The sequence below is a fragment of the Neopelma chrysocephalum genome, unplaced genomic scaffold (assembly GCF_003984885.1).
Source record: "Neopelma chrysocephalum unplaced genomic scaffold, ASM398488v2 Primary Assembly neopelma1_25, whole genome shotgun sequence".
Lineage (NCBI taxonomy): Eukaryota > Metazoa > Chordata > Aves > Passeriformes > Pipridae > Neopelma > Neopelma chrysocephalum.
In genome coordinates, this window is record NW_020897694.1 from 30,664,211 (window position 1) to 30,677,358 (window position 13,148).

General features: G+C 37.2%; 1 protein-coding gene across 1 annotated transcript in view; it reads right to left on the minus strand.

The window, feature by feature from the left end:
• Positions 1-13,148, minus strand: part of FAM155A (family with sequence similarity 155 member A) — a 457,886-nt gene that overhangs the window by 444,173 nt on the left and 565 nt on the right. The window contains exon 3 of the mRNA XM_027675187.1: positions 12,353-13,145. Within this exon, the coding sequence (XP_027530988.1) occupies positions 12,353-13,145 (793 nt within the window). The remainder of the gene's footprint in view (positions 1-12,352; positions 13,146-13,148) is intronic.

Sequence of the window (13,148 nt, forward strand, 5' to 3'; positions counted from 1 at the left end):
ATTTAAATATTTCCTCCAGGCTGCAAAACATAATATCTCCTCCTCCTGCAGATCTAAACAGCTATAAAAGGAGAACAAGATCTCTTCCATCTGAAATATTGCCTCTCTTCAAATCAGGTCTATATAAAAACCTTACTGTTTTTTCAGCAATTAAAAAATTACAAAGGAAACTACAGAAAAATATATAAATAATATATATATTCTCTAAATATACATAGTAATACAAATATATAAAAAATTAAATATTTGGGAAGTCACTGTAATTCATGCTTATATATTGCACCAGTTAACATCATTCTGCCTCTTAAAATATTTCAGAAAAAATATAAAAATCACATTATACAATACTAATATGAACCCGATCTCCCAGATAAATACAGCAATCAAAATATCCTAGCCTGAAAAAAAACCCAAACATAAACAAAAAATAAACTTCATTGTGATGTGCAAATAAAGAAGCAGAAATAAAAATAATCTAAAATATTCCACTTAAGAAAATAGAACATTAAGGTAACTTCTTCCATTATTGGTTAATACTAGATAACACAGACACATGGAGTTTTAGGTGGATTTGTACCAACCAGTAATCCAACTTTCAGTTTAAATTTACAAAGGGTCTCTACAAATGAGTTGCAAAGACCAATGTAAGACAGGGTTAGTGTGTATCCTGGCTATGACATCTTGGAAATTGATGCTTGCCTATTGTACATTTACTGTGGAGCTCTTCTGAAGTATTGATGAAAGAAAGAAAACACCCTAAGTAATTTACATTTCTAGATCAGTCAGAAAAAAACCAAATCAGTGACTGAAAATTAAAGGACCATTTATTAACAATTGTTACATTTTCCTGTACTTCCTAAACTACTTCTTAATTTTGCATAATCCATGACATTTCAGATTTCCAAAGGCCTCTACTCCAGGATGCTTGATCCGATTTCAATAATATCTTGTCCCGTCCCCTCTAAGACATATACAGATATATAGATATATCTATATATATATATATATATACACACATATGTGTGTATAATACCTGTAATTTTTATTTCAGATGAGTCATTGTTAAAATTACTGCCCTTTTTATAAGTGTTGTAATGTACCACAGAGCAAAACTTCCATTACCTTATCAATTCTTCAACTTATGCTTAAATTTAACTGTATTTATGCCAACATAAATACAGAGTGTCTTTACAGCAATCAAAGCAGCTTCTCTGGATTTAAACTAGCAATACTACTGATCAGCATCTCTCCTTTTAACCCTGTGGATGATGTACACTCTTGGCTGGAAAAGGCAAATTAATTTTCCTTTGTTCTCTTCAAGGTTTTCCCCTCCCTGGATAGCTGAACAAGTCAAGCTTATAATACTTTTCTACAGTACTGCCTGAAAAATCAAAGGAATAAAAGAATACAATCAAGACCATGTACAAAAACAAAGAAAAGGGAAAAAATCATTAATCTAACAACAATAACAAATTAGTAGTGTCAGTCAAAGACAAGGAAAACAGCATTTAAAGCACTCTGCATATTGTTTTTTGTAGCAAGGTTTGTAAAACAGATCAGTCTGAGTCAAATCTGTCCCTCTGAATTCATACATTTGAGTTTTAAAGCATATAATGTGCCTCCTTCTCTCAAAACAGTATTACATTTAAGTAAAGCCATTGATTTCAATGGAGTTAGTCCTGGTTTTTGTCACTATAGATTACTGACTAAAGAAAATTGGTCCATATTTACAAATGAAAATAAAACAATCTTTTAAATTCACATCTATCATTACAGAGATTGGTTTGCAGTAGATTTACTTGAGTCATGTCCCAGGAATCAATCTCAGTACCCAGATTTTGAAAAACTATTGTTACAGTAATGATTTAATTTCATTAATATAGTGAGGTTGCAAAAATATGTATATTTATAAGATTTAAATAGAGACAAAAGAAATCGTAATGCACTTCTAACTGAATTGGGATATAAAACAGCAAGCCTCATTTCCTGAACTCCTGTGCTACGCTATATCTTGTTAACTAAACTCAGCTTATAATAGGGGTCATTTCCCCAACTATCAGAAAGCATAAATGAAAAAAACGTAAAAATAAAAAAATTAATTCACTTTCTAATATAATTTGGGCAATATTTCAAATGTATCTTGTTCAGAAACTCCTTCTTCTTCATAATAGTGGTCCAAGTTCTGTCAGGTTCTCTGCAGAAATATTAAATTAAGATTTTAACTCTACAGCAGAACAGGACTGGAAATTAACATCTCGTCTTTGAATGCATGAAGAATTTTAAAAGCCATCCCACAGGACCTTGGCTATGTTTTTGACTTGCTTCCTTTTTTTAAGTGCAGAACTTCAAGCCAGTGGAATCTAATCCCCATATATCCCTCAGCCCTGGCCCTGGTCCAGGGCAGAGCCTCTATATTCCTGGCAGGCAGCATGTGCCAGGACATCCCCATGCACAGGATGCTGGGAGCTTCCCATACTTGTTCCCTTCTGTAAAAAAAATTTCTTCTAATAAAAACTGCCCAGTCTCTCATTAAAGCACTGTACCACAGTGTTAACAGCTTGAACACAGAGTGAAAGGAAAAACATTGAAGGATGGGTTTATACCTTAAGAGGCATAAAATTTGAAATATCCCAAAATAGATGCATTTGGGATACTTTATTAAATAATAAAAAGGCCAGTAAATGAGACTCTGACAACATGGATCTTTCTGCACTGATTACACTATTTGCCTGACTTTAACATGGCTGGAATCAGTACAGACATATTCCACTGGAAAATCACCAGAAACTTGCTTAAGGAGTTTACAAATGATCTGTATTCTAAATAGATGTTACAGCATTATTTCTCTTCAAACTTTTCAGAGATTTTAATCTTTATCAAAGCATGGATTTGGGATAATTTGTAGAAGTTTTTATTAAAATGATTACAACTGACATATGTAATTTGATTTTTATCTTTTTTATAATATACACTGGAATTTATAGTTCTTTCATATTTTAAAAATAATTTACCTTTCAAGTGAGATGTGCTATACCAGATTTCACCACAAAGTGATCTTTTACTTTAAAAGTCAGTTGCAAGTCTTTCAATACACAAGAATTTTTACTTCCAACTCTGAAGTTTTCATTATCCTGAAGCCCTTCTATCCCAAAATCCGATTTCAACAAATATATGTGAAGATAATGTTAAGAGTATTCATGGGAAATTTCCATGTAATTTTTGTAGATATGTTTTTAAGTATATATACTTATATTATTTATTCCCAATAAAAACAAATTGGATTTTTCATTTGCTATTTTTTGTTGTTCTTCTACAAGCTGGGTTTTACTTTAAGGAACATTATTTTTTAATCCAGTGTGCACATATACAAATACAAACATTTGACTTAACAGAGATCTTTTTAGTGCCTTTGAAAATATAACTTTAACAGTGATAAAGATACCTCTCTAAATAATGAAGTTATACTAGTAAAAAATTGTATTTTCTTGACTTATGAGCACAACAAATCAACTAATATAAGTTAAGAATATAATTTTCACACTAGAAAAAGTGGTTCTGTCTGTATACTGTTCCTCATGAAGAATGAGCATACATGAATAAATTTTTATATTTATCATCTTACATTTAGTTGTCTATTGTTACACACAGAAATCTCTAAGATATGTAATTAACTTAATATAGATTTTAAACTATTTAAGAGTTGCTCAAGTTCTTCCTTTAAATCCAAGTATTTATCTAAATGAATACATCTTATACAAAATTAATTTTTATGAGAATAACCTGTGAGTGTAACCCCCCAAATACAGAGAGCAAGCTAGCCAATATAGAGCAATGATCAGCAAATCATCAATCAGCAAACTCTGGAAACTCTCTTATTCTCCTCAAAGAATGAATAAAACGAGAAAAATATTTTTTCTAAATATCTCATCTTTTTCCCATCCCTTTAATAAAGAATGCCCTCTGGTTCTGGATTGCTAATATCTTTAAAATGTAATAAAGATACTTCATTTTGATATTTTACAGAGATTAAGTCTGTTGACAGGCCCAAGACACCATTTACATAAGTTTCCAGGCAAATTGAAGGCAACATCTCATCTAACATGCAGAGGATCAACAAGACTTAAAAATGCATTTAAAAAGCACTCTAGACATCATACTTGCTCCATGGAAAATGTCTCCTAAATACTGCAATATATAGCACATTCTAAAATGCAAACATAATACAATTTTTTTCCTTTTAAAAATTTTAGAATGGATATATTTGAAAATATAATGGCTTAACTAATTAAATTACCTAAATTGTAACATAAAAAAACAAACAAAAAAACCCAACAACAACAACAACAACAAATGTCAATGTCATATCCCAAAAATGAAAATTTGGGCTGCTTTTTTTTTTTTTGTAATTGCTCAACTACCATTTCCCTTTAATTTCACTGAAGTAATTCAAAACATCCACAATGAGTTCCAAAATGCAGCAGAATTTCTAAAAACCTAGACCCAAACATGCTGTTGGTATCTTCGGATCATCTTCACTACTGTTTTTAATCACAAAGTTTTCTTCTAAAGGTGAAACCTCTGAATGAACTCTCAAGAGCAATGTATATGAAAGGTGCACAACCCTATCAAGTTCTCCAATACACTTCAAAGGACCAAAATACCCACATATAACTGCTGAAGTTTTTCACTTAGGCATTTATCATCACCATTCATCCCAAAAATTTGGTTGCATTCAACCAGTGTTTCAAAGTGTCATACCAGGTTCTTCCATAACAATGTGATTTCAAACACAGATTTTAACACGCCCATCAGTTTGGATGAAAGAGATGAGATGATGGGTGGGAGAATATTAAATGTTGATCTACTTCCCTTCAGAGCCACTTACCTCATGCCCTGTTCTTTCGGTCATTATGGACTGGGAACCCATTAGGTACAGCTCTTCAATGTGCATGTTCTAAAGGAGCAATTTACATATTTCATATATTTACCCCATTTGCAAACAAGGTCAGACCACAAATCCAAAAATAAATTTGGTCTTTATTCTTTTAACATATCTTCAAATTAATTAAATCTCTCTACAAGCCAGAACATATCTCCAGTGCCTCACTACATTTGTATTCATCTGATTGATGTTTAAAGTGAATCAAGCTCACACACGTTCTCGCTTAGAGATGTTTGTTCTACAGTTCTGACAAGAGAAAAGTACAGTGAAAAGTACATAGAAAAGTACAGTATGTTTAATGTAGTAAAGTGGCATAAATGTCTATGTGCTTCCTGAGGGAGAGAGTTTGGGTAGTCTTAGGAGTTCCCTCTGATTTGGACTAAGGGAAGAAAATGAAATGTATAGGAATTCTTACATACATAGACACCTCCAACACAAAAAAAATCCATCTTCCTTGTACAGATAGAAGGGAGAATAAGAGAAACAGTCTCTAGTAGATCTACCTGCAAAATTGTCTGTTAAGAAGATGACCTACAATTGTTACTGTCTGGTTTCTTAACAGAAATAAAAACTGGAGGAGTCATATGTAGAAACTCTCTTAAAAAAAAAAAAGTCTTATGTCATACAAGACACTTTCTTATTCTCACCCCTAAAAAGTAGATTGCATAGCTCACACAGTCTTCAGCAACAGAATAGTGAAAGAGACTTGTGATTTCGCTAGGCTGGTGTGGCACAGCACAAGTAGTGGGATTTTACAAACTTTCTCCCAATTAAATTTTGCATATGAACATAATTTCCTCCAAACTTAATTTTTCTACCAAAACCCCCTTTTTAGGATTCATCTAATATGACTTTTGAGGTCAACAGTGGGTGGAGGTGTGTGTATTTGAGATAAAATGACAGTATGTCCTCCTTAGAGAAAATGGACAGAAAATAGGTGCTTTTAGGGCATAATTCACCTGACCTATTTTAGATGTCCACTTTATTGTGAACTGACTCAGACTCTAAAATTGCTTATGTATCTCCACTGACTACAGAGTCTGAGCTTTTATATTTTGTGTGGATGTCCATAATGGATATCTACTTTTTGTTTGTTTTTATCAGATGGATTATTTTATTTTTCTATCTTCTGGGGCATTATGACTGATACGTACCAAAAAGTAATATTTAAGAATTCAGCTTCTAAGTTACTTTCTCCATTTTAGGCAATTCACAGATCTAAATACATTATGGATCTTAGTGCAAGACTGAAGTGATAAATTACTAAGTATAGACCAAATGATTTTTAGGCAGGATAAGTGATAGAACTATAATTTGCATTTTGATTACTTTTCCTAGAAGAACATAAAATGAAGAAGTATGATTGTCACAGTCTCTGCGAGGTACATGTGAAGCATACTGCTTGATGTAAAGAGAATAAGTGAACCCAGTAAAATTGAGGTCAGAGCCATGACATCCCTAGCTATGTGATGTTAACACCATGAAACATTATATGGCGGCTGCTGAACTAGGGTGGAATCCACTTCAACTACTCTGTGCCAGTCATCCGCAGTCCTTTTTTTCCTAAATCTGGAATGATGTACCCATTGACATTATGAATGGGATAAGTATCTGGATGATCAACTAGATGCAAACTTTCAAAAAGTTAAGTGGAATTAAAACACTTGGAAAGAACACCCTGCGGAATTTTAGAAGTGAAGAGATCTGATCCTGATTCAGCAGAGCAGTTAAGCAATTGAATGACCACAAGCATGTGCACAGTCCTCCCTGAGTGCAGTACCATTCATCTAGCTCAAAACTGGAGACTGAAACATACTGCTGAATCAGAATTTTAGGTCAAAATACAAATCCATTAGCACATAGTCAGTGTCGCTTCCTTTATTATATCAGTGCAGTATTACAAGAAGAGTTATACTAAATTCATCCATATATTTGTCTTAAATTAGTTTTGAAAAATAATTCAACTTCTACTTTTTTTAAAAAATCAACTGACCAAATAAAATCAAAAAAAATCAAATTGTGCAAACATCAATTTATACAGTCACATTAGTTTCACAGTATTTTAAGCCAAAATTTTTAAAAGTATGAACATTTAAGTATTAATTATGTTTATATAATTTATATAATTTACAAATTTTAATTTATATATTTTATACTAGTTAAATAATGTTTATTTCTTTAAACACTTAAGCTTGCTTAAATACAGCATAGTAATCATTTTAAAAACAGCTTTAAAATAAAGATTTAAATTCCAACAGATTCTGAAAAGGTCTTAGTTCAGTAATTAATGGTTTTTTTCCTTTTTATACTAGACTATCAGTGCAGATTTTCAAGGTTTAATTTGTAAGAGTTTCTTCTGATTAGCTTAGGTTTCACTCTTGCATATAGAAGAAATATGTGATTAAGACGTGACACTGAGATATCTAACTTTGTGGCAGATGCTGGTCTATGTGACCTTTTGTAACAGAAGGGTTCTTTTATCATTTGAGCTTTTGGTTTCATATTTCTCATCTGTTCTTTTCTGCGAGCTTAGTTGAGAGTTTAAATCAAAACCTAATTAGACTACATATGCTGTTTAGGAAAAAGTTCTTGGAAAAGTAATGATTCATATAAGCTTTGATATTTCCAGATAACATCTAAAAAGAAATGTGATTTTAATTGTTTTAAATAACTTTCAGTCATCCTCTTACTCAAATAAAAGTGGTTGAACACAGTTCTTCGATCAAAAAAATTCTTCAGTAACAGAAATACCAACTCTATATTCCTATCAACTATACCATCTATGTTTAATGATGAAACCCTTCATTGATATGCATATTTTTCAAGTAAGAAGTACTATAACTCAGCCATAATAACTATAATAACTATAGCTATAACTCAATATAATATATAAATCATATCATATACATACCAGTATCATAAACCTCAAATCAGAAGTTATCAAATTATATTTAATTTCTGAAAAACAAAAATCTGTTTGTATGTGTTAAGCACCAAGGATGTCAGCCAAAGTTTGCTTTTTAACAATATTGATATAAATATATATTTTTATTTTTCTCCTTTGATATTCTAGGTGGGAAACTGAATTATTTTAATGTTATTTTAATTATAATGCATTACCTGAATTATATATTTCAATATTTTAATTAGCACTAGGGAAGGCCACATTTTAAACACTCACAACTTTCACTAGGTTAAAGAAACCTGCATCAAAAAATTATGACTAGTGTCATGTTCAAACATTAATAAATACATTTGCCAAGAAAGCCCTGATCTCTGATACTTAACACAAAGATGTAAGTTCTATCTGTAAAAAAAAACCAAAAAAAATTAAAAACCTTTACATTTTTATGTCCTACTTAGTCATTTGACCCAGTTCTTAATCAGAAGTAGCCAGAATTTTCTTTTATTCCACAAAGCAATTGCCTGCTGCCTTAAGAATAAGAACTTGAGTATTTCCCCTGATAGAAGGCTGACAAGTCTTAATGAGGAACTCTGTCTTCAACATCAAGCCAATACAGTTTCTGTTAATTGTCTGAATACAGTACTGTGTCACACTGCATATAAAAATGATATTCTGAAATCAAGAAATTATAGGTATTGTCAAGGCCAATCCCTGCAAATATAATCACAAATTTATAATATGCAAAAGCAAAATTTCATAAATATTTTTTAAAAATCTAAATTTAATTTAAGACAGAAAAACAAAATGTAGATTCAGATTTTCAGTTACTCTTACTTTAGTGATTCAATAAAGCTACAGTAATTTATTATGTCACCTAGTTGAATATGCAATACATTGAAATATTTTTCTTATATTTACTGTCTAGCCATTACTGTTGTGTGACTATCCTAACAAGGAAACAATATAGAGAGACATCAGACTTTAAAGATAGTTTCCAAGAAATAAATTGAAGATGCATTTATATTGAGACAACACTGATATCCCAAACTTCTGAACAACACATGAAGTCTACCGACATCCTAATAATATAAAATGAATATGCATGTTCATTGATACTATCAAAAAATGGGTTTCCTAATGTTCAAAATGTGCAAAATTCTCAGCATTTTCTACAAAACTTTGAAAAACTCCAATGTAATTCAATAACAAGTTTAATTGTAAGACCTTAATTACAGGACAGCACTCTTAAAAAAAAAAAAGGAAAAGAAGAAAGAAAAAAAAGACTGAGTATACTTCTATATTAAAACCAAAGCTCACCATATAGAATAGCTAAATGTGAACTGATAAGTCAGACAGCTCCTGCCTGCAAACTTCTGCAACACCAAGCAATTAATTTAAAGTATTCTTCAGAGACCAGGAGACATGTAGTGGAACACGGAATATTTTGAAAGTAAAGTTAATTTTCTTCTGGTTTCAGATAAATGAATAAAGTCTGAGGCTTAGACTCGTGCATCAATGGTATTTTTGAGATGTACTGTTTGGTATCACCAACAGTACTTTCATGAAAAGCATATCTTGCTGGACTGAGAAACCCCCAATGATTTTCACACTGCTATGAGAAGTGACTGTCTCAAGGATGGGGGATAGTGTTGAGGAGACATGGGGAAGGAGAAAGCAACACCCAATTACAAATTTTAGGTTGAGTGTTATTCAGTGTAAATTTTATTGATTTTTATCATCTAATATAATTGGTGAACTGGATGAAAAGCTTTTTTTCTGTGAATGGGGCCACCCTCCCAGAATGCTAAAGATGTCTTAAATAGAAATATACTATTTAACAAGCCTTTCATTGCATTAAGCCAAGGCTTACATACATGATTATGGAATAAAAGCAGTATTTTCAGCATTTTGTTTAAAAGAAAAGCAGCTTACCACATAAATCATGACATGAACCAATAGCATATGTCTAAGCCACATAGCTAGATGTCAAGTTATTTTCTGTTCTGATTCTTAAGCTAAGAATTATCTAAATATCCAACACATTAAAAAAAATGTCTACTTACACAAAAACATAATTTCCTGATGGAGTCTTATAAATGCATATATAAAACACCAGAAAGCCCAGCAAAACATTGCATTAGTCACAAAGTATTTGAGTTTCAAGTTTCACCTCTACACTCTTCGGAGTAACCCATGCACAAGCACATCAACACACACGGCTATCAGACAGCTGGACGTGCCATCCGCTTCGCTCTCTCGGCCACCCGCACGGATCAAAAGGCTCCAGAGGGACCCAAAAGCACCAAGTCAGGGCGCGGGGGCAGCGAGAGGCTTCTCCCCTCCTGCCCCCGGCTGTTTGGGCTGCCTTGCAGCACCTTGGACAGCGGTCTCTGGGCCCGCCGCTCAGCGCAGTAAAGCCCAGCCCAGCCCAGCCCAGCCCCGCGCCGGAGGGCTCATCCCCTGCCCTCCGCACCTGCACTAGCTGGGCACCTCCACTGCCCACCAGATTCCCTGGAAAAAGGGAAAACCCACTAAGTCGCACCCTGGGTTGGGGTTTTCTTCCTTTCCCCTGCTGGAATATCTTTCATTTTTAACACAGACTGGTCGGCCAAATTCTCAAAACATAGAGCAACATCGTCTGGCACTCAGACCTGGAGAGATGTAGGTCGTTGGCACTGTGTTTGTCTAGCTCATTTAAGTTTCACTCAATCATCTTAATGTCAACAACTTTTTCACCATCATTAGACAAATATTACTTCTCATTGGGTGTCTGCAGGGGAAATCATTATACAGCATACATTTACTGTTCTGTTCATTTTCAACATCTTTTACACTATCATATTCTGTAGAGCAACTGCGCACTTTGCAGTAAAGTTCAGCCAAACCAAACTGTGACACAAAAAAATCGCTTTAAGCAAGTAGATGTTGATCGTTTGGCAGCACAGAATAGTAGGTCAATTTGTACTTAAAGAGCTACTGAAACGGTAAAGATGTCCTTACAGCAGTAGACATCTATTTACATTTGACACCCTTTTTTACTTTTCCAATTCACTCTGGAAGTAAAATGGGTTTTACATTATCAGTAACTGAGTACATAGTATCTATACAATGAGTGTGTACACACACAGTTTGCAACCTAAAAACAGTGGAGTCAAAACTACTGATGAATGTACCTTATTCTTGTCAGATTTAACAAGAATAAATAAATATAGCAACTTTCCTACTTTATCCAATTAGATAATGGGCTATTTCAGCTCCTGGAGGGATTGTGGATTGATTTTTGCGGCAAAGAAGTGAAAATTACACTAACTTATTGGTGAATGGGATTCTTTAGGCATGGACTGTTACCATGAAATGATTTGAGAAGGCCCTGCTGAAGTTACAAAGCGTGGAGGTACTCTAGGCCTCCTGTTCAGAGCAGTGATGCCTGTGCACTGTTGTGTTTAACTGCTAAAGCAGAATTTGGTTCAGACTAGTTAATCTAGAGCTACAGTAGTTGAGATAATCCAGTTCAGGGCAGAAACGATTCACCTCAACAAGTACTGAAACAGGGAAAGAAGAATGCAGTCAGCTATTTTAGGTGCTCAGGACAACACTTTTTTCTGCCCTGTCTTGAGAGATAGGCCAACTAATCTTGTGCAAAAGTAGAGAGAAGGCAACAACTACAAGAGACAAAGTAGGACCCTCTGTCTTCTAGCACAGGAAAAGAAAAACCTCTGGATCTCTTTGAGCCCTCACCAGTGGCACCAAAGAAAAGAGCTGTGTCTTATCAAAACGTTGTTACCATCGCTTCCCAACCAAGGCCCACCGCGCTGCCCGTTGAGAGACACCCTCGTCCTCCAGCTTTTCCCAGGTCCACAGATTTTGGCAGAGCGCCTGGAAGCACGGTCCGCTCTCCGCTCCCGAGGCGGTCCGGCGCCGCGCCGCTCCGCCGCCATAGGGCACCGCCGTCCCCGGGGCCAAGCGCCCGACGGAACCCATCCAGAGCCTCCGGTGTGTGCCCCTGGCCGCCGCGGGGGGACGGAAAGCCAGTCCTGGGGGGCACCGCGGCCACCCACCTCCCCGAGGGCCGGCGGCCAGGGCAGCACCGTCGGGCAGTCCGGCCTCGACCGCCGCTCCGAGCCCCGCTCATTGTCATGCAGCCCCTGTCGCTGCCTGCCGCCAAGTCGCATCCGAGCCCGCTGGAAGCCGGCAGAAGAGCCGGAGCCAATCGCATATTCATGAGGAGGGGGAAATCCAGCGCTACGCTCCCAGAGGACCGAGGATCACTTCTTTTTGCTTTTTCCCAAGCTTCCCCCTCTCTCTTCCTCTCTTTTAACAACGCGCTAACGGGGACATCTCGGCCGATACACCCCACAGCTCCGCCTGCACCGTACGAACCGCGGCCGCCGGCGCCAGGGACAGAGACCGAAGCAGGCACAACAGGGACCACGGCAGCCACAACAAGCCGAGGGAGGCACGCCAGCCCGCCATCCAGGGACAGGAAACACAGCAGGGGCTCCTACCTTACAATCCTCAGGACACGATTTCACCGAGTACTCATCCGACTGTAAATATTTCTGGAGCATAACCTCAAACTCTTCATATTTCTCCTGAGCGTGCTGGTCGTAGCGCTGGTAAGCCTGGACGCACTGGCTGCAGGAGCCTTCCCCCCTCAGCACCACATCCAGACTGCAGTTCAAAGTGTCCGGATTGGACAACCCGGCAAACAACTCCCAAAGTGTGTAGGAATTACAAAAGGAAAGGTAAAAATCCGTCAGGTCCCAGCCGGGCGCCGGGCTCTGCCCCGCGCCCGGCGGCCGCCCCGACACCCCCCGCGGCCGGCACACCGCCTCCGCGTCCCCCACGCTGAAGCACTGCCCGGACGAGGACCCCGGGGGGGGACACGTCTCCAGGGGCCTGGTGGTGGAGTTCCCTAGGAAAGCAGCTTTGCCGTGCCGGGGCTCGGTGCCGTTGTTGCGGCTGCCGCGGCTGCCGCCACCGCTGCTGCCGGGGGAGGGCGGGAGGGAGGGCGAGGGGGGGGCGAGGAGCCGGGGCGCGGGGGGCGCCGGCTCCCCCATGCCCGCCAGCAGCTCCGGCTCCGCGGGCTCCGGCTTCTCGGGCGGCGGCTGCTCCTTCTCTCCGGTCCCCGTGAATTTGGCCTCAGCGCAGAACCACAAGTGATCAGAGAGCAGGACCGTGAAAAACAAGAGCGATGCCAGGGACAGTCGCCATTTCTGAGCCCTCTCTGAATCCGTGAAGGGTTTCTCGTTCTCCCGGGGTGCGAACCAGATTTTTAAGCCGTCATCATACTGCCGACTA